The 25,494-nt window shown below is 40.5% G+C and overlaps 1 protein-coding gene across 1 annotated transcript; it reads left to right on the forward strand.

The window, feature by feature from the left end:
• Positions 1 to 5,133: 5,133 nt before the first annotated feature.
• LOC124124073 (perlucin-like) lies at positions 5,134 to 24,823 on the forward strand. Its single transcript, XM_046487193.2, has 3 exons — positions 5,134 to 5,436; positions 12,906 to 13,085; positions 24,155 to 24,823. The coding sequence occupies exons 1-3, from the start codon at positions 5,139 to 5,141 to the stop codon at positions 24,379 to 24,381; spliced, it is 705 nt and encodes a 234-aa protein (XP_046343149.2). The 5' UTR covers positions 5,134 to 5,138; the 3' UTR covers positions 24,382 to 24,823.
• Positions 24,824 to 25,494: the final 671 nt, after the last annotated feature.

The raw sequence follows: 25,494 nt of genomic DNA on the forward strand, positions 1-25,494 counted from the left end.
TTCAAGTACTGGCGCAATGATGTTGTGCAATACAAAGTCGTTCAAAGCCCGAGTTGTATCATTTGGATCAGTTGTAGCAGTAGTAGCGAGATAAGTGTCAGTCACTGATTTGTCATTGATGTTCTCAGCCTGAAACGTCTTGATACTCGTTATCTGACCCTGTTTACCATTGACCTTGACCTTGACCTGTACGTCCACCTTTCTACCCAAACTACAGATAAATACTTTGTTTTACTGTGGAGACAAATATCACATCTTTATGGGTTGAATCGGTTAATTCTGTGCCAGTGGACGTGGGGTATTTAAAGACAACAACTCCAACTCAACATTTACGCGTTCATCTTCAGCGACCCGTGAAGATCCGGGGTAGAATAGGTCTTCAGCAACCCATGCTTGCCGTAAAAGGCGACTATGCTTGTCGTAAAAGGTGACTAACGGGATCGGGTGGTCAGGCTCGCTGACTTGGTTGATGCATGTCATCGATCCCAATTGCGTGGATCGATGCTCATGATATTAATCACTGGATTGTCTGGTCCAGACTCGATTATTTACAGACCGCCGTCATATAGCTGGAATATTGCTGAGTGCGGCGTTAAACAACAAACCAACCAACCAATCATCTTCAGCATATATTCCTAATTACCCCGGGTCTTCACGGGCCCTAACGCCCAATGGAATCGGTTTCAGTAGAAAATCGAGACTGATTTTTTTCTGGCTTTGACGGGGTTTTTCCACCTGCACATGAACGTAGCAAATGCATTCTTTATTTAAAATTACAATGAAAAATATTCGGCACATAGAAGTTTATCTATCGTGGCAGTCAACTCGTGTTGACGACGGCACAAACAAACAATAAAAATACATCGATGCTAAGCTCGCCCATTGCGTGAAGATTACCGTTTGTTTGTTTGTTTGTTGTTTAACGCCGCATTTAGCAATATTCCAGTTGTATGACGGCGGTCTGTAAATAATCGAGTCTGGACCAGGCAATCCAGTGATTGACATCATGAGCATCGATCTACGTCATTGGGATACGATGATATGCATCAACCAAGTCAGCGAGCTTGACCACCCGATCCCGTTAGTCGCCTGTTACGTCTTTCTAGTGAGTTGGATTTAACGCCGCTTTAAACACTATTCAAGTTATATCGCGGCGTGTCAGCTTAATGTGGGAGCAAAGCCCGAAGTGATGCAGGTCTCAGACGTTTACCACTTCGGTGAAACCCACGAGCACGGGTATTGTGCTGGCAAACCTAGAAACATAATCGGGGCGAACCGGGATTCGAACCCACAATCATAGGGGGCCCTAGGGACGCAATTCTGCACAGCGAATCGCGGCACCTTAGACGACTGGTCATGGGTTGCTGAAGATCTATTCTAACCCGGATCTGCACGGGGCGTAGATAATTAAAACCAATGAGTTTCATTGATGGTCAAACATTGAAAAAATTGTTGCAGCACTGTACCTTGTGGACGCACTCGCACTCCGTACAGAGTGTACCTTGTGGACGCACTCGCACTCCGCACAGAGCTCAAGCTACATGAGGCACAGCTGTAGAACACAGAAAGGAGACCGCGCCAGTTCATCTTGACCTAGATCCAGGACAGCCGAGGCTCCAGACGGGGAGGCGTATTATACGTGTAATAAATTTGATCAAGTGATGTGAGGTGAAAATGGGTTTTACGTCGCGTCCAAGATTGTTGCCATTATGTGTGTGTCTGGCTGCTTGTACTAGTCCGGACCGATGCCGATTTATAGTGCCAGCTCACTGAGATACCATGCCGCAGTTTAACATGAATACCCAACTCAGACACAGTAGACTGACTCCGAGCCGACCAGTCCTTGTTTTAGCCCCTTAGTGCCGAGCGCCAGACAGGGTCACAACAAGTACCATGTTTTAACATCTTTCGGTATGACGCGTCTGGGGATCGAACCCCGGACCTTCCGCTCTCCTGGCGGACGCTCTACCACTAGACCACGAAGGCGGTATTCGTACATTAGAATCTAATTTTAGCATAAATAGTCTGTGATTATGGAAAGGGATTTGTCTGATTCATTGGAAAACAAAATCACCAGTGGATCTATTACGAATTGATGCCAAATGCAAGGAAGATATCAGTATGACATAAAGCGTACACATCAGTCTCATTTTGAAAGCGTATGCATGATAATAAGATTAAGATGTTGGCGGTTATTCTTTGGCCAAAATATACCACCTGTTTCTGCTTGTCCGCACTGTTGATTAGTCCCCGCTGTATTCCGCGATTGCGGAATATTTTGCAGAAAATTCCTTTATGTGCAGAATTTTGCATTTTTCTGCCGCAGAATTCATCAAATATTCTCCAGAACTTTAACATGTGAGTTGACAGCTGTTAAAAAGAGTAAACGGGTTTTTTAAATGAACGGTCGATATTTGAATTGTGCAGTGTATTAATTAAATCATTCCAAATACGTATTTGAACAATCATTCAAGGACCCGTGAAAATCCGGGGTAGAATTGGTCTTCAGCAACCCATTCTTGCCGTAAAAGGCGACTATGCTTGTCGTAAGAGGCCACGAACGGGATCGGGTGGTCAGGCTCGCTGACTTGGTTGATGCATGTCATCGATCCCAATTGCGTGGATCGATGCTCTTGATGTCAATCACTGGATTGTCTGGTCCAGATTCGATTATTTACAGACCGCCGTCACATAGTGCGGTGTTAAACAAATAACAAACAAACATCAAGATGAAGCTGGAAGCAGAAGTTGAGGAGGCGGTTGTGGACGTAGCCAGACGGGCAATCACCCGAGACAGACAAAGGCAGTAAAATATCGGTATTTACATATATTAATTCCTCGAACTGACAGATACCATCCTACACACTAACAGGAAGAGGCATATTAAAAACGTATGAGGATCTTGGTGATAAATAGTAATATCATAATACTGTCTGACATTTGTAAAGTGCAGCTCATATCGATGTTTTTGTTTGTTTGTTGTTTAACGCCGCACTCAGCAATATTCTAGCTATATGACGGCGGTCTGTAAATAATCGAGTCTGGACCAGACAATCCTGTGATTAATATCATAAGCATCGATCCACGCAATTGGGACCGATGACATGCATCAACCAAGTCAGCAAGCCTGACCACCCGATCCCGTTAGTCGCCTTTTACGACAAGCATAGTCACCTTTTACGGCAAGCATGGGTTGCTGAAGACCTATTCTACCACGGAATCTTCACGGGTCGAATGAATGAATGAACTCTGTTGCCTTTGTTTTTATTACACTTGTGAAGAATATAAATTAAAAATACTGCAAATCGATCTCTAAAACTTAATAGATGCTTAAATAGCACTAAATACACAATGCCTTCATTTCAATTACCAAATTATCTGCATTCAATCAATAAGAGACACCGCGACAAGTATCCCTTAATGATATGTCTGATGGCAGTGTATTGTATTGTTGAACAATGATTGTAACAGTGTTGCATTGTTTCTGTTGAGATTCGATAGGCGCTCATTACATTGTATTTGGACAATGATTTGTCGCCAGGAATTTAGTCCCATTTGATGTAAGCAATCGTCAGATGCAAGAGTGGATTTGTAACTTCAGGAAACGGCGGGACTCGCCTAGCATTGTATATAGCCTTACATCACTGTGTAGAAAGTTCTGGAAACTAGTTACTGTCATCAAATTATATATTGTCATTGAATATTGTACTACCACTCTATTGTGTACTGTAATTGTAATTGTGGACTAAAATCACAAAGATGGAAGCTTTTCAGTAAACGTCAATACTTTAACAGAATGTTCAAACGTTCTTCGTGGCGACCGACGCGTTGCTCTCTTGTCTCCCTAATGAGTCATGTGTGTCTGTATTGTACAGACGGGGCAACGTCGATGGTTTCAACTGTATGGTGTGTTGTATTATGACCCTGCAAGATGGATACCGTGGCAAATCATCGAAAGAGCCCAACTGTCAACAGTGAGTGAGTGAGTGAGTTTGCATTTAACGTCACATCGGCAATATTTCAGCCATATAGTGACGAGATCGATTTATACATTAATAATAAATACATTTTGACTATATAAAAACCTGTCGACAAAAGACACTAAAACAAACTAGACTATCACAGATATGAATATAAAACTAGCATGGAACTGTAATGAGTGAATAATATTATGGTTTTACGCCGCTTTTAGCAATATTCCAGCAATATCACGGCGGGGGACACCAGAAATGGGCTTCACACATTGTACCCATGTCGGGAATCGAACCCGGGTCTTCGGCGTCACGAGCGAACGCTTTAACCACTAGGCTACCCGACCGCCCCTCATGGAACTGTAAAAAGATGTAACAATACACAAGATATGAAAAAACCGGGGTATTGATCGCCAACCACTGAAGATAGATCACCATACTGGGGACCATGGGGACTTACTGTACCTTTGCTACCTGCACTGTCAACAGAAGCCTGACCGCTGTGATATCTTAAAAGCTTTAAAGCTAACATAACGCCATATCTTTTTCTTGCTCCAAAATTTTCTTTTGGTAATACAAGAGAATACATGATGAGTTTACAGTATCAAAGATCCCCAATGTCAGTGGCACTAGTTGTCCCACATGTTAACTATTATCAGTTTAATGATCAGTTTGCATCTTACGCCCCATGGGATTTGTTTCGTCAAATATCCGATTGATTATTCTGTTAAGTCGACGCTTTGTATTGATTATACTTGTAAAAAACTGCAAATAGATCTCTAAATCTTAAAGACACTTCAATACATATGGCTTAACAATACACAGACAAGCACCAGATAAACCACATCTCCTTTTCAATACATTCCCATCACTTTAATCTGCATTGAATCCATAAGTGAAACCACGACACGTGCACGTCTCCCTTGGTGATTGCACAAACATATGTTCATATTGTAAATATTTACCTAAAGTGTATTCAGTTTGAACAATTCATTAGTTAATGAGCGCGAAAAAACACTCTTGTCTCCTCAGATAATATAATACCTTTTAAGTACATTCTCATATTCATTTGCATTGAATCGATAAGTACATCAGCGACATCTGTACATATGCCTTGAATAGGTCTTTAGATGACAGTGACTTCAGTTGTTGATGAGTGCGAGAAAGATGCTGGTAGCTCTGATAATCCTTCTAACGGGTTCCTACACATCAGCCTATATTGGAACTGGACGAGGAACTAAAAGCACAAATATGGCAGACGTTTTAGTAACTATGAATATCCTAATTGAATTTTCAAACGTACTTAGTGGCGTCCGATGCGTTGATCTCTGTCTCCAGAATGAGGCGTGTGTGTCTGTATTCTACAGACGGCAACACCGGCGGTGTCAGCTCCACGACGTGTTGTTCATGTCGCCGCAGGACGGAGAACAGGAGACGGGTACAGTGTACTACAGCGTCACAACAGGTGAGGATATATTCATTATTTCATTGAGGTGTGGGCGAAAATACAACATGTACTTTATTGAATCCAGAGCAACATTGATGGTATGAACTATGCTATGAGTGAGGGAGTGAGTTCCTATATAACGTCACATCGGCAATATTTCAGCCATATCGTGACGAGACAAAATTTGACCTTCATAATATATATGTAAACTGTATAAAGTCCTGTAGATGAAGGACAACAAGGAGATTATCACAGACATATGTTTAATACTAGTATATAACCATAAAATATGACTATTCATAACATTACAACAGATCGAATTGGGCTTTCAAAGTTGGCTATATGCATGGACCCCAGCAGAATTTATACCATCCCTTTAATAGCTGGTGATTATTGACAGGGTTTAGCCGGAGATTTAAAACATACAAATATTCTACGAAAAAAACACTGGTAGACATAAAAATACTTTGATTTATGTGGGCTTACATACCCTTTCAGAGGGACTATAATTTTAATAATACTTCAACCCCCTTCGAGGATATTGCCACTAACTATCTCAGTTAAAATTATATAATACCAATTTATAAAATACATTACTTTCTACATCAAAATTTATTAAATAATTCTATTTCCTTTATAAAAACGATAATTAAATGAGCATGTATTTCATTAAAAAGATCCTTTATAGATGACACTTCAATACAGTCAAACAGGACATGCTTGTCAGTGATATTTTCAGCACAAGGGATACAAAATGGAGGATCCTCACCTTTCAATAAATATTCTTGTGTGTACCTGCTATGGCCAATACGACATCGTCGCATTATGACCTCTTCAAATCTGGACTGTCAACCCAAGTAGGTATAACCGATAGTTGGTTGGTAACATCTAATAACTGGCTTATAATCATTGTATGGGATCAGAAGTGGTGTCACAGATTTGTTGAGTGCTGCTTTTGCAGCAGCATCGGCCATTGTGTCACCAATGATTCCAACATGGCTCGGAAACCAGCATAATACGATGTCGTATTGGCTCGTGGCAAGATCATTATGTAATTCAGCGATTTGGAGTATAAGTGTATGCTTATATGACATATACTGAACAACAAAAGTTCCTGAGACATTGAATAAGTTTTAATGCAAAGTTATGATTTTAACCAAATCTGAAATAATTTCGGTTTGCATCAGATGAAAGACTCCTATAAGTGTTCAAATGGTTTAATTTGCCATACTGACAGAAAATGCGTGCATTTCATAAAAAAACATGAACTTGCCAAAATGTCAATTTACAAATCAATAGCGTGTGTATCCACCTCTGGTTGCGGTGTACATCTTCGTCTCATGGAATGGACCAGGCGTGGCACAAAGTCCTGTGGGATAGATGAAAAATCAATACAGTCAAACAGGACATGCTTGTCAGTGATATTTTCAGCACAAGGGATACAAAATGGAGGATCCTCACCTTTCAGTAAATATTCTTGTGTGTACCTGCTATGGCCAATACGACATCGTCGCATTATGACCTCTTCAAATCTGGACTGTCAACCCAAGTAGGTATAACCGATAGTTGGTTGGTAACATCTAATAACTGGCTTATAATCATTGTATGGGATCAGAAGTGGTGTCACAGATTTGTTGAGTGCTGTTTTTGCAGCAGCATCGGCCATTGTGTCACCAATGATTCCAACATGGCTCGGAAACCAGCATAATACGATGTCGTATTGGCTCGTGGCAAGATCATTATGTAATTCAGCGATTTGGAGTATAAGTGTATGCTTATATGACATATACTGAACAACAAAAGTTCCTGAGACATTGAATAAGTTTTAATGCAAAGTTATGATTTTAACCAAATCTGAAATAATTTCGGTTTGCATCAGATGAAAGACTCCTATAAGTGTTCAAATGGTTTAATTTGCCATACTGACAGAAAATGCGTGCATTTCATAAAAAAAACATGAACTTGCCAAAATGTCAATTTACAAATCAATAGCGTGTGTATCCACCTCTGGTTGCGGTGCACATCTTCGTCTCATGGAATGGACCAGGCGTGGCACAAAGTCCTGTGGGATATCTGTCCATATCTTCTAGGCATGTTTCGAAGTTCCTGGAGTGTCTGTGGAACACGTGGTTGACGTCGAAGGCGCCGAACCATCTCATCCCACATGTGCTCGATTGGTGAGAGATCAGGGGAGCGAGCCGGCCAAGGGATGACATTCACGTTGTTCTGAAGAGAATCCTGAACAAGTCGAGCAATATGAGGCCGGGCTTTGTCATGATGAAAGGTAATGCTTGGGCCATGACGATGCAAAAACGGTAGAACAACACGGCAGATGATCTCGTCGCAATAGCGCCGTCCATTTCCCTCTACCACTATCAAACGGGTCCCCTGTCTTGCGGGAATCCTGGTGTTTCTGTGGACATTAAATTGTCTTGCAACATGACATTAACTGGATCCTGCTTCAAGCATACCAATGGCTCCCAGAGGCTCATTTTCGGACAGGCGTGGCATTTCGTAATGTTGAATAATTGCGTAATTTTGTCGTATTTCTGAGTGGTTGTTGTCAGCACGATGCTAAACAATGCATATGGAATATGCGTTAACGGACATGTTTTTATACCCATTCTTGGGTAGTGAAATGCATGGGGCTTGTATAAAAGTCAACTTTTGCATGGAATGGATGCTTTTATATGGCAGTTGCGTTTATGTGACTTGATTCCATACATGTGCTACAATATTGAAAAAAAACAACTTTACTTGTTTGAAAAATACACTAAAATATTGGTGTCACAGGAACTTCTGTTGTTGAGCATACATTCCCATACAATAACATGCCAGAAGTTCGGACATGGTGTTAACACTTGCCCCCGTGTAGAAAGAGCAACTGGAAATAAACAAAATAAAATTCAAAAGAAACATTAGTTTTGCAGATGCAAAAAAACTTGTCCAAACCACTGAACCAAAAGAATCCTACGCTTCCATCACCAGAACACCCCCTGAATCACACACACACACACACACTAAAGTAACCAATCCGCCAGTCACCATATCCTCAATTACTTGTCAAACCAATTTGACATGTGTAAAAACGGAACAGTCCACACAAACTGAAGATTCACTTCCAAACACATCTCCAATTCAGCCTGAGTCATCTTGCGATCAGGATTCAACAAAGGAACAATCGTCACCTCCGTAAGCTTTACAACATATTTCTCATACAAATGTAAAACAAAGTGTTAAAAGCAAACTGAAACCTAGACCTTCAAAGACCTATCAAAGTGGCAGAGTCCCAAAGGGATCAGAAAATCCAATCAAGATATTCAATAAGTTTGGATCACTTGAAGACATGGATGGGTCTGACAATGACTCTGAATGGTGAAGATTATAATGAAGTTTTTTTCCATTCATGAGCTAAATACTGCCTTGGGACAAGCTCATGACACTGCTACAGGTGCTGATAATATCCACTATCAGTTACTTAAACATTTACCCAACTCCTGTATAGAAACACTATTAAATATATTTGATAATATATGGACAATTGGCAATTTCCCTTCGTCATGGCGGAATGCTGTTATTATTCCAATACGAAAACCTGCCCCGGATCACATTGATCCTTAAAATAAGAGACCAATATTGCTTACTAGCTGTGTTTGTAAGACCATGGAAAGAATGGTCAATAATAGATTATTGATATGGTACTTAGAAACAAATAATCTTAAAACAAATATTCAATGCGGTTTTACGAAAAATAGAAGTACTATTGACCATTTGGTTAGATTAGAATCATTTGTTAAAAATGCTATCATCAATAAACAACACACCTTATCTATATTTTCCGATTTAGTAAACGTATGATACGACCTGGAAACATGGAATTTTAAAGGATCTTAATGAGATGGGGTTGAGAGGTCGTTTGCCTAATTTTATATCACAGTTTTTAACAGATAGGCATTTCCAGGTACGTGATGGATCCATCTTGTCTGAATTCGATCAAGATCAAGGTGTGCCAATAGGTAGCATATTATCAGTTACGTTGTTTAGCATAAAGATTAATAGTTTAGCTAAGGTTTTGAATGACTCTGTTGATGGGTCGTTATTTGTTGACGATCTGAATGTATCATGTCAAGGTAAAAATATGCGCACGATTAAAAGACAGTTGCAACTTTGTTTGAATAAAGTCAATGTTTGGGCAGAGCAGAACGGCTTTAAGTTTTCTAAATCTAAAACTAATTGTATCCATTTCCAATCTCATTCAAAATCAGATCTTAGTTCTTGCTATCCCTAAACAAATATTTGATGACATCCCATTACGGGTCACGTCAGATCGACCAATGGAATGACCCATCAGAAGGCAGCGTTCTCGTGCTTTACGGCACTAATTTCAAATTGGCGGCTTTGCTTCGAAACATATTTTGACAAATTCTTGATTACAAATTTGAAACCTGAACAAAAGAACATTCTTGAATGGCTAACAGATGGTCTAGATTGTATGCATTCAGTCGTTAAAACCGTAGCTATCGTTCGGAATACTCCCGTGTTGAGGTTTTCGAGGTTGTATGATTAGAAATCACATTCTGACTGTCACTTTCACAATCTGGTAAGCGACGCTCTGATTGGTCAGATGAAAGGGCGTTCTGACGTGACCCCTCATGGGATGTCTTCAGATCTTTGTTTAGCGGTAGCGAGAACTAAGGTCTGATTTTGATGAGATTGATCCATTTCTGTCGAAAATATAAACCACATAGTGAACCAGAATTACATCTGGCTGGAACTCCAATTAAAGTAGTAAAAGAAGCTACATTTTTTGGAATAATTTTTTATCATCACCTTACTTTCTTACCACATATTAAAAATATTAAATATTGAAAGCTAAATGTCAGAAGGCACTAGATTTACTAAATGTCGTTTCTAATTCCAAGTGGGGAGGAGATCAGACGACCCTCCTTCACTAATATAGATCATTTGTCCGTTCTAAACTCGACTATGGCTCCATCATCTATGGTGGAGCCTGTAAAGCAATCTTAAACTTTTAGATTCCATCCACCATCAAGGTCTAAGACTGTCTTGGATCTTTTAGAACATCTCCTAATGACAGTTTGAGGCTGAAGAACCTTCATTTGAACAGCGCTGCATAAAACTATCTTTACAATACATAACTAAATTATATTCAAATAAGTCTAATCCAGCTTACCACTGCGTTTTTAATCCTCTTTATGAGGATCTTTTCAATAAAAAAGTCATCCCTTATTCCACCACTTGGAATCAGAATTAAACCTTTCATTTCTGCTGCCAAAATTTAACTTGAAAATATATCTCCTTTCCGCCTGCTTTCTTCTCCTCATTGGCAATTGGTTAAGCTACAGGTGGATCTTACATTATCTAAACTAAACAAATCTGACACTAATCAACTACAGTATCAACAAGAATACAATAAGTTAAGAAGCGAATATAACACTTACAAATAAATACTTACAGATGGATCCAAGGATGGAGGCGCTGTTGCCAGCGCCACCATTATTGGATCCAGAACTATATCAACTAGATAAACAGATGACTCTTCAATTTTACAGCAGAATCAATGGCCATATTAGCTGCTCTAAACTATATCAATAGCCAGTCTAAACATAAGGAATTTATTATTTTTTCAGACTCGTTGTTCTGTCTTCAAGCAATAACAAATTTGTCGTGTCAGCATCCAATTTTACTTGAAATAATCGAATTACACAATAATCTTGCAACTGGCCAATACAACATCGTCTTATGTTGGTTACCCAGCCATGTTGAGATCGTTGGTAACACTTTGGCTGATGCTGATGCTAAGGCAGCACTCAAGAAATCTGTGACACCACTTCTTATACCATACAGTGATTATAAACCTGTCATTAGATGTTACATCAGAGATCTAATGCAGAAGAAGTGGGACACCCAAATGGGTATAAAAAAATTACATGCAATAAAAGCAAATATTGGTTATACCTACTTGGGTTGTCCGTCCAGATTTTGAAGAGCTATGAAGATTTTGAGTCTGTGTCTGTGTGCACATTCAACAGCTACGAAGGCGTGTGACATGTTTTACTACTCTGCAGTTACTTTCAATGCCCTTGGATTGCAAATGGGTTTAATTTAAATGGATTGCCATCAGCAGATGCAATGACTATAAACCGAGGCCAAGAAACAGTATTTGGAGCGGCAGCTTCATCGTCAGACGAAATGCAGTCAATGTGTCTGCGTTCGTTATTCTTTGATGAACCAGATTGTGTTTGTAGAGACATGGTGTAATAATAAAATTCAACACCCCTACTCCCAACCCGCCAAGGAGTGACAAGTACAATGTTGCCAGTCTGCAAACATCAGGGTTACAAAGGTGTCATACTCCAGAAATGATATCTCAAAGATGATTTAAGCAATGATATCTTAAAGAAAAAAGGGCAGGCTGGTTCGGCCCATGAGGCAGTTCCTAAGAGCACAGAATTCAGAGGTCTTTATAACCAGATTAGCCCATGAGCCACCACCTTCTAGGCATAGGACTCTTGGCAAAATTTATAACATCAAAATTATTTTTTTTGCATATTGCAAATATCATTGTTATGATGAACATGTTTTGGAAATCAAACTTCCATGCACAGGGTAAGGCGTGACCAGCTGATCGATAGAATCGGACCCATTCTACCACCCGTCTAGGTGAAGTAAGGAACACTGGTTGCTGGCTCCAGTGCCCTCAACCACCAGAATACCGTCCTCAACCGACACAGGGGCGCAACCCATGGCAAACAGGTTGCCCAATTTGGTCGCCTTTTATGACCAGCAGTGGGATGTTATGGACAAATTCTGCCCCAGGTCCACTCAGGGGAAGAGCTATTAGCGTTACCCAGCACTCACCATGGGGAGGTTGCTCTTCACGCGTGGTGAACTATGCTGTGACGTCCAGCAATGCCATAGCAATATACATTCTTTAGGTATATGTCCTGTTAAATCAGTCTGTTTGACAAAAAACGTGCTTGCTAAAATTTGCTTCATTCATGTGACCTTCCTTCGTAATAGGGATCCATCGTCTTAGAAATCGTCTTATCAATCAGTCTGAAATGTTCGTGCCCAGTCAGTGCCATAACGTTGTGTTCACTGTGGGCTACACTTAATAAATGGCAGACAGTACTATCATACTATTATATTTGTAGGGGCGGTCGGGTAGCCTAGTGGTTAAAGCGTTCGCTCGTCACGCCGAAGTCCCGGGTTCGATTCCCGACATGGGTACAATATGTGAAGCCCATTTCTGGTGTCCCCCGCCGTGATATTGCTGGAATATTGCTAAAAGCGGCGTAAAACCATACTCACTCACTATTATATTTTTACTTATCATCAATACAGTTGTGATACATATCTGTTTCCTAAAACGTTTTTGACATTCTGTAACCAGTCACGATGGTATCATATTTCCAGGATTCGCTTTCTTACATAACGATGATCAGTGCCCTTGTCTGTCTCAGGTGATTGTCCATCTGGCTACGTCCACAACCGCCTCCTCAACTTCTGTTACCAGCTTCATCCTGAGACGATCTTGTATGACGATGGCCTAGCTATCTGTAAATCCAGAGGAGAACACCTTGTTGTCATTGACAGTGAGGACAAGCAGAACCACTTAGTCAAGCAGATCACCTCGTCATCAGGTGTGTATATTTTACTCATACTGTTGTATGCACGTTTACACAAAGACTTCTATCAGACTGATATACACTATAAAAAGAAACGCATAGGTGTTTTGAGAATTCCAATTAGAATTTTTTCCCAGCAATCGTAATAAACACAATGCTTATGTTTGATACCTGTTAATCATGTCATGTTTGTTGTGCATTGCGCGCAAACACATCTCAAAATGGTTTTTGTTGTAAACGTTTATCAGCAAAAATACAAAGGATGCACAGAAATTGCTTTCAGAAAAAGTCTTCAGCACAATGCACATGCAAACAAGAGTAGAGACACTGACTATAAAAGACCGTACAAAATTCATCAGTTCATTCATTACAAATTTTCTGACGTGAACGGAAATCGAAAAATGACAAGATTGACTGCAGCTGACCACAATCGCCATTGGACGTTTGGAAGCAGGGGAGTCCCAGTCTGCCGTTGCAAGACACTTCAGCGTTCACCAAAGCACAATATCTCGACTATGGGATCGATATACCCGCACTCATTCGACTCAAGATCATCCCAGAAGTGGAAGACCAAGAGTGACCACCCCTGCTCAGGATCGGTACATCCGGTTGCATCACCTTCGGAATCGATATGCAACAGCAATGGACACTGCTGAACAAGTGCCTGGTATACGAAGAATTTCTGACCAAACAATCAGAAATCGACTGAGGGAAGTGGGAATTCGAGCGAGACGACCTAAAGTTGGACCTGTCTTGCGACCTCTACACCATCAACAACGTGTCCGGTGGTGCAACAGAGTGCAGGCATGGGATCTCAGGAACTGGCGACGCGTTTGGTTCAGCGATGAGTCACGTTTTCTTCTTCAATGACGGGATGGAAGACAACGTGAATACCAACGTCGACATGAACGTTTTGCGCCGAACTGCGTTCGACAGGTGGACCGATTTGGTGGAGGGAGTGTCATGGTGTGGGGAGTCATATCCTCAAGGTTGGACCACAGTTAGTGGTTGTCCAGGGCAATCTTACAGCAAACCGATTCTTCGTCCTCACCTCCTCCCAACTTTGGACGCCAACATGACAACGCTCGACCCAACACAGCACGTGCAACAGTTAAATTCCTTGTTAATGAGAACATCAATGTCCTTCCATGGCCGTCCAAATCGCCTGATCCCAACACGATTGAACATTTGTTTGACGAACTTGATCGACGCGTCCGTCAACGTCACCAGCGTCCCCACACACTGGCACAAATCGCCAACGCCTTACAGGATGAATGGCGAAGAATTCCCCACGAAAACATCCGACGACTTGTGCAATCTGTGCCAAGGAGGTGTCGAGCAGTGACGGTTGCAAGAGGTGGGGTGGCCAGGTACTGACCATGACGCCCCCTTGTGGCTACACATGTGCAATGACTGAAATGAATTAATGCTGACAATGACGACAATGCTTTTGTCGCTCACTGTGTCTAATTTCATTCTGTGTAGATACGACCGCCTCCTTGGTCTAGTGATAGTGCGTCCGCCCAGAGAGCGGAAGGTCTGGGATTCGATCCCTGACGGCGTCATACCAAAAGACGTTAAAAGATGGTACTTGTTGTTACCCTGTCTGGCGTTCAGCATAAAGGGGCTAAAACAAGGACTGGTCGGCTCGGAGTCAGTATACTGTGTCTGAGTGGGGTATTCATGTTAAACTGCAGCATGGTATCTCAGTGGGCTAGCACTATAAATCGGCATCAGTCTAGTACAAGCAGGCACACACACGCACAGATACACACAGACACATACAGACACACACAGACACACGTGCAATAATCTTTGACGCGACGTTAAAACCCATTTCAGCTCACCTCACCTGTGTAGATACTTTTACATCCGCTTAATAAGTATCCTTATTTTGTAACTATTTATATCGTCCTAGCATTAAACATTAGTTTTAAAAACATTCAGGGATGATTTTTGTTTTTAATAAAAGCGACAGAAATCTATCTGAAATCATTAGAAATACATGTTGTCTATTGTACAATTCTGATTTTTTCATAAGCATGTGTTGGCACGGGTAGCTTAGTCGTCTGAGGCGCATCTTTCAGAGGCAAGAGAGTTAACTGACTATAAAAGTCCAGTTTCCCCCCTTGCAGAACTAGGCTTGTATTATGATGTTATATTTTGGCTGGACTAACGAGTCGATGCACATTCCAATCAAAATCACGCAATGAAATCGAAATCCGGTTGACAAACTGTCATGCAGATTTCGGTCAATTGCAGGATTTCCAAAGCATGTGCACCGCCAACTCGTTGTGAACTGATATTTTCCAAATCTTCTCATGTCTTTAATCATAGTGCTCAAATGATTTGATTCTCTTCGCAATGTAAGACCCGTTTTATCAGAATATAGATCTTGATTATCGATCAGATCGTCTTGACTGGGCGCCGCCATTTGAAGCAAATGCAAGTGATACGAGAGTAGAAATCTGATTGGTCTATAGGAGAGGCATAGAAGGGACATAACTCATAATAGCCACTCGTGGAGCTACGATCAAGCCCAGGCAATCCAGCAAAGTTTGGCAAGGGTGGAAATTGGACTCTCTTGCCTTGGGAAGATGTTTGAGGCGCCGCAATTTGCTGTGCAGAATTGCGTTCCTTGGGCACGCCAAAAACCTAGAATCGTTGGGTTCGTATCCCGATGTTTTAAGGTTTGTCAGCACAATACCCGCCCTTCCTCCCACATTAAGGTGACACGTCATGATACAACTGGAATAATGCTCAAAGTGGCGTAACTCACTCATAAGCATGTGTTTATGAATCCCTATCTTATAGTGATGACAATAGGTGTTCGCCAAAAGTCCAGTGTTAACTAGAACAGACACGGAAACATATCTAAAATATTTTTTTCTGAGCAAGAGTCGTATGACGCTCTTTGAAATCTGAAAAGAAAGGGCATGGTCAATTGTACCGCATACTTTGTGAAATGTAGACACCAAATTCTGGTGCTGCCCGACATGATGGGAATATTGACTATTGTAAAGTTGAAGTCATCCCTTTGTCATAAATCTGTGTAAGGAAATCTACTATCGTTGAACGATATCTTAAGTTGAACTTCTTGGCCTAATACCCGTGTTTTGATTTTGCCAATCCGACCAGAAATTCCGATCCAAGTGGATAGAGAAACAGATCAGTAACGAGGGAAGCACAATTGTGCCCATATCGATGTACGTTTCTTACCCAAATGTGATGACCCCAAATGCCTCAAAGATGTAATATAGGAGGAAGTCTAGCATTTCACATATTGTCACATTATCAGAAGGTCAGGAGGTTTTCAAAAGTTGTTGTAAATAAAGTGACAAAACCCTTTCCATATCCAATAGTAATATCTGCACAAAGCAGAGTCGATTGTACGATTCCGACTATGTCATGGGCATGTTTGGATGATAGCTGGCTGGGATCGAATGGGTTAAGTTATTTCTATTTTAACAACCAAGGTTGCACCAACCACAAACTGTGGCCTGTCTGTGTGATTGCCACTGTCGCAGATTTGTATGCTATGTACTTCTCGTACATCATCAGGGGCGGTCGGGTAGCCTAGTGGTTAAAGCGTTCGCTCGTCACGCTGAAAACACGGGTTCGATTCCCGACATGGGTACCATGTGTGAAGCCCATTTCTGCTGTCCCCCGCCGTGATATTGCTGGGATATTGCTAAAAGCGACGTAAGACCATACTCACTGACTCTCAAACATCAGGACGGCTCCCCGTGTCATATGTGACCTATAATAAAAGTGATTCCTGTATCACATTCAAAACAGATTTTAGTTGTGTAACATTATATTTTTCAAAAAGAGGAATACAAAAACAGACAGACGGTTGATAATTCGGGAATATAAAAATATTTAAATTCTTTCGGCGGGAGGGAAATTTGAATGCACGAGAGATGAGAAACACAACAATAAGTAACTAAGATTGGACGGTTGAACTTAGCAATGCCATATGGATGTGGTGACAAATAAAAGAAAGACGTTAGCAGTCTTTCTAACCAACGAACTGCCAACGTCAATGTTTTGAGCCTGTTTCCAGCATTCCAAAGACGTCAATGAAGCCATGGTCAGAAGAAAGATCAAAGGCCAAATTGACCCATACTTCATCGAGACTGATAGTATTAATTCCGATTCAATCAATCGACTGGTCACGCCATGCCCTGTGCATTGAAAAGTGTCACCTCAGAAATATAAATCAAACCATTTTTTGATGAAATATGATAATATACTTATAGGTAAATATTGCCTGGAGTCCTATACCAGAAGGCGCTGGCTCATCGGCCAATCTGGTGATGTCAACCTCCGAATTCTACATGTCTCCAATGTTCTGTCATGTGCCGAACCAACTGGACATTTCTTTTAGTAGACAAATGTAGCTATTCGTGTTGTATTTGCTGGAGTATACCACACCTGTAGCCCTGGTGTTGCAGCCTGGCTTCCACTGTAGCACCGTCCTTGTGGACACTCGATGGCGGGTGGGGAGCAGGGATGCTGAAACATATTATCTCACCATGTCTTTAAATCTACACTCTGGTTCATCAATAGCATACAAACGTCGGAATGTAGATTCTCTTTCATCTGATGAAGATGTGCCTTCACAAGTTGCTGATTCTTGGCCAAGGTTCAATGTCATCGCATCCGCTGATGACAATCCTCTCAAACTTAATCTGTTTGTTATTTCTAAGGGAATTCAAAGCATCTGTGGGGAAATAAAGAACGTTACCCGTCTTCGTTCTGGTTCATTCCTTGTTGAGTGTGATCGGAAGCAACAATCTGTTAATCTGCTGAGTATCCAGCAATTTGTTAACACAAAGGTTGTTGTTTCTGCACACAAATCACTTAATTCCAGCAAAGGTATTGTCCGAGATCGTGCTCGCTGTCTCGCAGACATGACAGAGGATGAAATAGCTCATGAATGGTCAAACCAAGGTGTTACGTTACCTCAGTTTATCGTTTTACCAGAAAAACACAGGATGGAAGTATTGTCAACACTCAAACGTACCTTTTTACTTTTTCCCTCTCTGCTATCCCCAAAAACATTAAAGCTGGATATTTTAACATTGGAGTGGAGGTTATGTCCCCAATCCACCCTTGTGTTACAAATGCCAAAAGTTCGGCCATGAAGCCAAATTTTGCACTCCCAGGACATGATGCTTTCATTGCAATGGAACTCATAAGAGTTCAGAGAATTACACAAATGACATCAAATGTGCCAACTGCGATGGACAGCACTTGTTCTCATCAAAATCCTGTCCTGTCTTTGATCGTGAATCAAAAGTAATGAAAATCAAATGTACCAACAATATTTCATAGAAGCCAAAATATGATTTCTTCCATCCCAAACACCTTACACCAAAACATTTCAGCTGCCGTGTCTGCTCCAACTCCAGTTGTAAAAGTATCCACACCTGCACTCAAACTGTTATCTCTTGGGTCAAGGATACTCAGATTACACTAGACGATTCCATCCAGATGTCTCAAAATAGCCCCTTGCTAGCAACATCTGCTTCCAAAACAGAGTCCTTCATCTGAACCTACAGCAACGAAACAATTAGAATCAGAATCTATTAATAACATTGACGATTGTCAAGGTAAAGGTCCAACAAACAAAAAAAGCAAATGAGGAGAAGGGCAAGGGCTCTCCAGCACTTGAGGTGCCTTCTCCTACTACAACCCCTCTAGAGGTACATAATACTTTTGGACCTCTGGAAATGGAGGTAATATAGAGCAGCAGCCCAGAGCACTTTGGTCAAACGAACAAGGTACCAATATCCGAACACAGGAACATTAACTGTGTAACCCAACATATTCATATATGGATGTCTGCCGGGGAGCCCCTGCTGCGTGCGGCCCCTGGCCCCCCAAAAGAAGGGGCCATTCAAGGGCTTGATCAAACATTGGAGGTACCACATGAAAGTAAGTGTAAATGAACTGGTTCATCTCACAGAGTACAGAATGGGCCACGCCAGACAAATCTTCCTCTGCATAAGGCCCGCCAGACACCCCCATATGTTGACCCTTAATGCACTCAGTGGACACTCTGGTAAAATTTGAGAGTCGACAAATGGTCAAATTTATGTTTTGTTCTTAAAGATGGAAGGATTTTAGTGAGATCACGTATTTTAGTGAAATCACGTATTTATAAAATCAGGTCTCTGAATACTAGTATTGATATCATAGATTAGGCCTAGCGTTAAAATGGAATGAAAATGGCATGAATCTGATTCTTGTGAATATATATCTGATCAGCTATGAAGTCCTCAAAGCCTGCTATAGCCTGATAGCTTGGCTATGGATTCCTACAAACCCAAACATGCTTAGGTAGTCCTCAAAACCTGCTATAAGAATGGTAAATGACAGTCCCTAATACCATTTGGAAATTCTTCAGGCGCTCTATGGCACTCTATGACCAGCTCCCCAAGCCCTGTGTCATTATGGGCGATTTAAATGGACATAATCCACTTTGGGGTAGTGCTGATTCAAACCGTAAAAGGAAAACATTAGAAGATTTCATTTCTGACAATGCTTTATGCATTTTTAAGGATAACTATTTACCTATTTACATGCAGGTACAGGCTACTATTCATCTCTTAATCTATCACTTATCAACTCTGAGCTTCTACATTTATTCGAATGGTCAGTCCACGACGATCTTTGTGATCATTTTACGACGATTCTTTAAACAATAACTCCATCTGATGTTCCACCATCATCAAGATTGAATTCCACTAAAGCTAACTAGCCTTTATTCGAGTTACTCTGTACGAGCAAATTACATCCTAATCGTTTTATTGATGTTCCTGATTCAATAAAAGTGTTCTCTGATGAACTTAATAATATAGCTGATGAATGCATTCACAAATCCTCTGCAAATCCACACATCTTTAAACCATGGTTTAAGGATACTTGCAAACAATAGGAAGGCAAGGGAAAAAGCTGAACATTTTTTCCGTCACCATCCTTTTGTACATAATTTAAATAAATTCAAAATTGCAAATGCCAAAGCACGGCGTACGTTTAAGCAAAATAAACGCAAGTTTTGGCAAGCTTACATGTCAAAAATATATTCACGTACGCCCATGTCGCAAGGTATGAAACATGATCCAAAAAATCAAGGGTACGGGATCTAAATCTGGCATTCGCCATCTTAAGAATGGGAATGAGTTGTTAACTGATCAATCTGATATTGCAAGTAAACTGGGTGAAACTTTGGCCAAACAGTCTTCCTCTTCCAATTATGTGCCTCAATTTCAAAAATGTCAAAAACAGCAGGAAAAGAAAGCTATTAATTTTAATTCAGATAATGTGGAAGATTACAATGAAATATTGTCTATTCATGAGTTACATACTGCACTCGGACAGGCTCACGATATTGCTACTGGAGCTGATAACATACATTATCAACTCCTGAATCACTTACCAGAATCATGTTTACAATCACTGTTAAATATCTTTTATGAAATTTGGACATCAGGGCGATTTACACCGTCTTGGCGTAATGCCATTGGTGTTCCAAAACCTAAACCAGAACGTGATCACACAGATCCATCGAATAATCGACCAATCTCACTGACAAGCTGCGTTTGCAAAACCATGGAACGCATGATAAATAATCGACTTATATGGTACTTAGAAACAAATAATCTCATTACAAATATACAAAGTGGTTTCCCTAAGAACAGAAGTACTATCGATCATTTAGTGCGTTTAGAATCATTAGTAAAGAATGCCATAATAAACAAACAACATGTAGTGTCTATCTTTTTCGATCTAGAAAAAGCATATGACACTACATGGAAAAATGGTATTTCAAAAGATTTACGTAACTTTGTACTGCGAGGTCGTTTGCCTTAGTTTATATATCCAACCTTTTAACAGACAGACAATTTCAAGTCCGCGTGGGTTCTACCTTGTCTGATCAGGATCATGGTGTCCAACAAGGCAGTATCTTGTCTGTCACATTATTCAGCATTAAAATTAATAGCTTATCGTAAGTTTCAAACGATTCAATTGATGGATCACTTTTGTGGATGATTTAAATATTTTCTGTCGTGGCAAAACCATGCATACAATCGAAAGGCAACTGCAGCTATGTTTAAATAAAATCCAGAAATGGTCTTTGGAAAACGGATTTAAATACTAAAAATCTAAAACAAACTGCATTCCTTTTTGTAGAAAATATAAACCGCATAAAAATCCAGAACGTTTTTAGATAACACTCCTATTAAAGTTGTAAAAGAAGCCAAATTCTGGGTATAGTTTTCGATCACCATTTGACTTTTCTGCCTCACATTAAATATTTGAAGAATAAGTGTCTGAAGGCCCTGTACTTACTGAAAGTTGTCTCAAATTCTAAGTGGGGAGGAGATCTGAAAACCCTCCTTCAACTATACAGAGCACTTTTCCGCTCCAAATTAGATTATGGCTCCATCATTTATGGTAGAGCTTGTAAAAGCAATTTAAAAATTCTAGACCCTATTCACCATCAAGGCCTGAGGCTTTGCCTTGGGACCTTCAGAACTTCGCGGGGGCACAGGTGGCCCAGTCGTCTAAGGCGCCGCGATTCGCTGTGCAGAGTTGCGTCCCTTGGGCACGCCAGAAACCTATGATTGTGGGTTCGAATCCCGGTTCGCCCCGATTATGTTTCTAGGTTTGTCATCAACATACCCGTGCTCGTGGGTTTCACTGAAGTGGTAAACGGGCTTTCCTCCCACATTAAGCTGACACGCCGCGATATAACTGGAATACTCACTCACTCACTAACTTCAGAACTTCGCCGATACAAAGTCTGTATGTGGTAGCTGATGATCCGTCCCTTCGACAACGTCGCATTATATTATCTTTGCAATATGTATCTAAATTACGTTCTTCGAAATCCAATCCAGCTTATGACTGTGTTTTTAATACTCTATACGAAAATCTCTACCAAACAAAATTATCTCTTATTCCACCTCTTGGAATAAGACTACAATCTCATATTTCTGCTGCGCAAATAAAACTTGGAAACATTGCCCCCACTCAGCTTTTCTCTTCTCCACCATGGCAGTTTTTAAAACCAGAGCCGGACTTAACATTCACTAAACTAAAGAAATCTGACACAAATTAACTAATTTATCAACAACAATATCATGAATTACGAAGCACATATGATACTCTCAAATCTATATTTACAGATGGATCCAAGATGGGGACGCTATTGCCAGCGCCACTGTCATTGGATCCAGGACTATTTTATCCCGATAACCAAATAACTGTTCTATTTTTACAGCGGAAGCAAATGCTATTTTAACTGCACTCAAATACATCAACAGCCAATCTAAACATAAACAGTTCATAATTTTTTCAGATTGTTTTTCTTGCATCTAGGCTATGTCTTCCACACTTCCACTTTTAATAGAAATTATTGAATTGTTTAATGATCTTGCTACTGGCAATGCGACATCGTCTTTTGTTGGTTACCCAGCCATGTTGGAATCACTGGGAACACAATGATTGATGCTGCTGCAAAAGCAGCACTCAACAAATCTGTGACGCCACTTCGTTTCACATACACCGACATCAAACCTCTCATCAGATGTTACATCCGAGATCTGATGCAAAAGAAGTGGGACACCCAAGTAGGTATTAGTAAATTACATGAAATGAAACCAACTATTAAACACCTACTTGGGTTGTCAGTCCAGATTTGATGAGGTCATAATACGACGATGACGGATTGGCTATAGCAGGCACAAACATGAATATTTATTGAAAAGTGAGGATCCTCCAGTTTGTATCCCTTGTGAAGGGAGAATCACCGTCAAGCATGTCCTGCTTGACTGTATTTATTTTGCCATCACAGGGGATAAATATTTCAAAGCATCATCCATTAAGGATCTTTTTAATAGTATTGATTCTCGTTTAATTATTTTTTTTTAAAGGAAATAGAGTTGATTGAGAATTTTTGATTGATACGTATGATAAAATATGAATGTTTTAAAATTGGTAGATTAAATTAGCAACTGAGATTGTTTGTTGCAGTATCCTTGAAGGGGGTTAAATACTGTAAAATGATTGTCCCCCTGAGCGGATACGTAAGATCCACATCGTTCAAAGTAAATTTAAGCCTACTGCGATTTTAATAGTAGTATAGTCGTTAGTTTTAATTGACGGCTAAACTTACATATAATCGCCAGCGGCTGAAGGTATGATGTAAATCCTGCTAGGGTCTACATTCAATAGCTGGTGAACTATGGGCCGTTTTTTCATTGTATTGTTCTGTTTGGTAAAAGCTTGTTAGGATCAAATACTAGTTTTAAAAATAGCTATAGGTGATAAGTCTAGTAATTTTACTGTCCTTTGATGACAGGTTTTAATGTTGTCTAAACTGATGTTTTCCTAACGTAAAATTTACCTTAGTCACGGCTGCAATATTGCCGATGTGACTATAAATACTCACTCACTCACTCACTCTTCTAAAGTATGGCTACCCTACATGAAAGGCAGCCTACATGTAAGCACTGTTTGATCCAAGAAGATGGTACAAGTGACATGTCAAACGATATACAATTATAGACTTTTCAGGAGGTTAACACCTGTTTTTTTATGAAAACAATATTGACAGAGGACTCCATCTAATGGCTGGGTTTTTGTCGCTTTTATTGTATTGACACCCTCGAGTGAGTGAAGGAGTGAGTGAGTGAGTGAGTGAGTTAAAATTTTACATCGCATCGGCAATATTGCAGCCATATTGAAATGAATTGACACCGTGGAATATTGCTGCGTGCGGCATTAAACAACATACCAACAAACAAACTTTTATTGTATTGTAAACAACCAGGATAGGATAAATACATCAATGCAAATGTAAGGTTACAGAATAAACATTGGTATGACAAACAAAACATCACAAGCAGTAGTATTGTAGCATGCAAAATGTATCAAAACATAAAAGGATGTGCGATTGATATGCCGAGAAAATCAAGCATATATTCATTTCAACAATACACAAATAGTTGATGCTGTATCAATTGTGTTTCTGTCAAGCACTAAATATACTGATACACTCTTATTTGCAGACACTAAGCCTTGCAGTTACTACATCGATGGGTCGGACGCAGCAAATGAAGGGCACTGGGTATTTCATGATGGCCGCAATATGACGTTCTTTCCCTGGGCTCCGGACTATCCCCTTGGCGACAGTAGGAGGGACTACATGTTGGCTCACAGGAATGGAAACTTCCTATGGCGCAATGCGATAAATCTAAAATATAAGCATTGTTACATTTGTGGGAGGGATGTGTGATATGCTGAATGTTGCAGCAGTGGACATTATCACGCCTCCAAGATGTGATTGTGTAAGGAATACATCCTGGATCTGTAATGTAATGAGTGATTGTTGGTTAGTTTGTGTGTTTAACGCCGCACCCAGCAATATTCCAGCTATATGACGGCGGTCTGTAAATAATCGAGTCTGGACCAGAATTTGACTGAAACTTTAGCGACCTGGTGACGATCATTATATTTACATGTATAAAATCTTTATACCGTGTGGTCCTAAATTAAGAACACCAAGAACAATTAAATGTTTTTTGTCTTGTACAAAAATCTAGAGTTTTTAAAAGTTATACGGTGAATAAGAAGACCTGGCTTTATGCCGTCAAAGGGGGCACGGGTGGCCCAGTCGTCTAAGGCGCCGCGATTCGCTGTGCAGAGTTGCGTCCCTTGGGCACGCCAGAAACCTATGATTGTGGGTTCGAATCCCGGTTCGCCGCGATTATGTTTCTAGGTTTGTCAGCACCATACCCGTGCTCGTGGGTTTCACCGAAGTGGTAAACGTCTGTGACCTGTATCACTTCGGGCTTTCCTCCCACATTAAGCTGACACGCCACGATATAACTGGAATACTGTTAAAAGCGTCGTTAAACCAAACTCACTCATTATCCTTACTGTACATCCGGCTTCATTACCTGTGTGCTATTTTTTATTCTTTCTGTACATTCAACTTCAGCGAGTCATCTGTATGCTACTTGTTAACTATAATGTGATGGAAATGTTAATCTGCTTACTACATATTCTGCAGATATAACTCTCCTCACTTGGTTGCAGTCACCTATCAAATTGATAATGGCGTGAGAATCTACATAGAAACATCGCTATAAACCAGAAATTATCAAGAAAATTGTGCGTTTTCCAATAATTGTTCATGACATCACAAACGATTGCATGGGGGACGTTCCAACGATAGAATAACTGAGCTCCACTTGAGCTGGGGGCGGTGGGGTAGCTTAGAGGTTAAAGCGTTCGCTCGTCACGCCGAAGACCCGGGTTCGAGTTCCTACATTGGTACAATGTGTGAAGCCCATTTCTGGTGTCCCCCGCCGTGATATTGCTGGAATATTGCTAAAAGCGGCGTAAA

The sequence above is a fragment of the Haliotis rufescens genome, unplaced genomic scaffold (genome assembly GCF_023055435.1).
Source record: "Haliotis rufescens isolate VD_foot unplaced genomic scaffold, xgHalRufe1.0.p SCAF_76, whole genome shotgun sequence".
Lineage (NCBI taxonomy): Eukaryota > Metazoa > Mollusca > Gastropoda > Lepetellida > Haliotidae > Haliotis > Haliotis rufescens.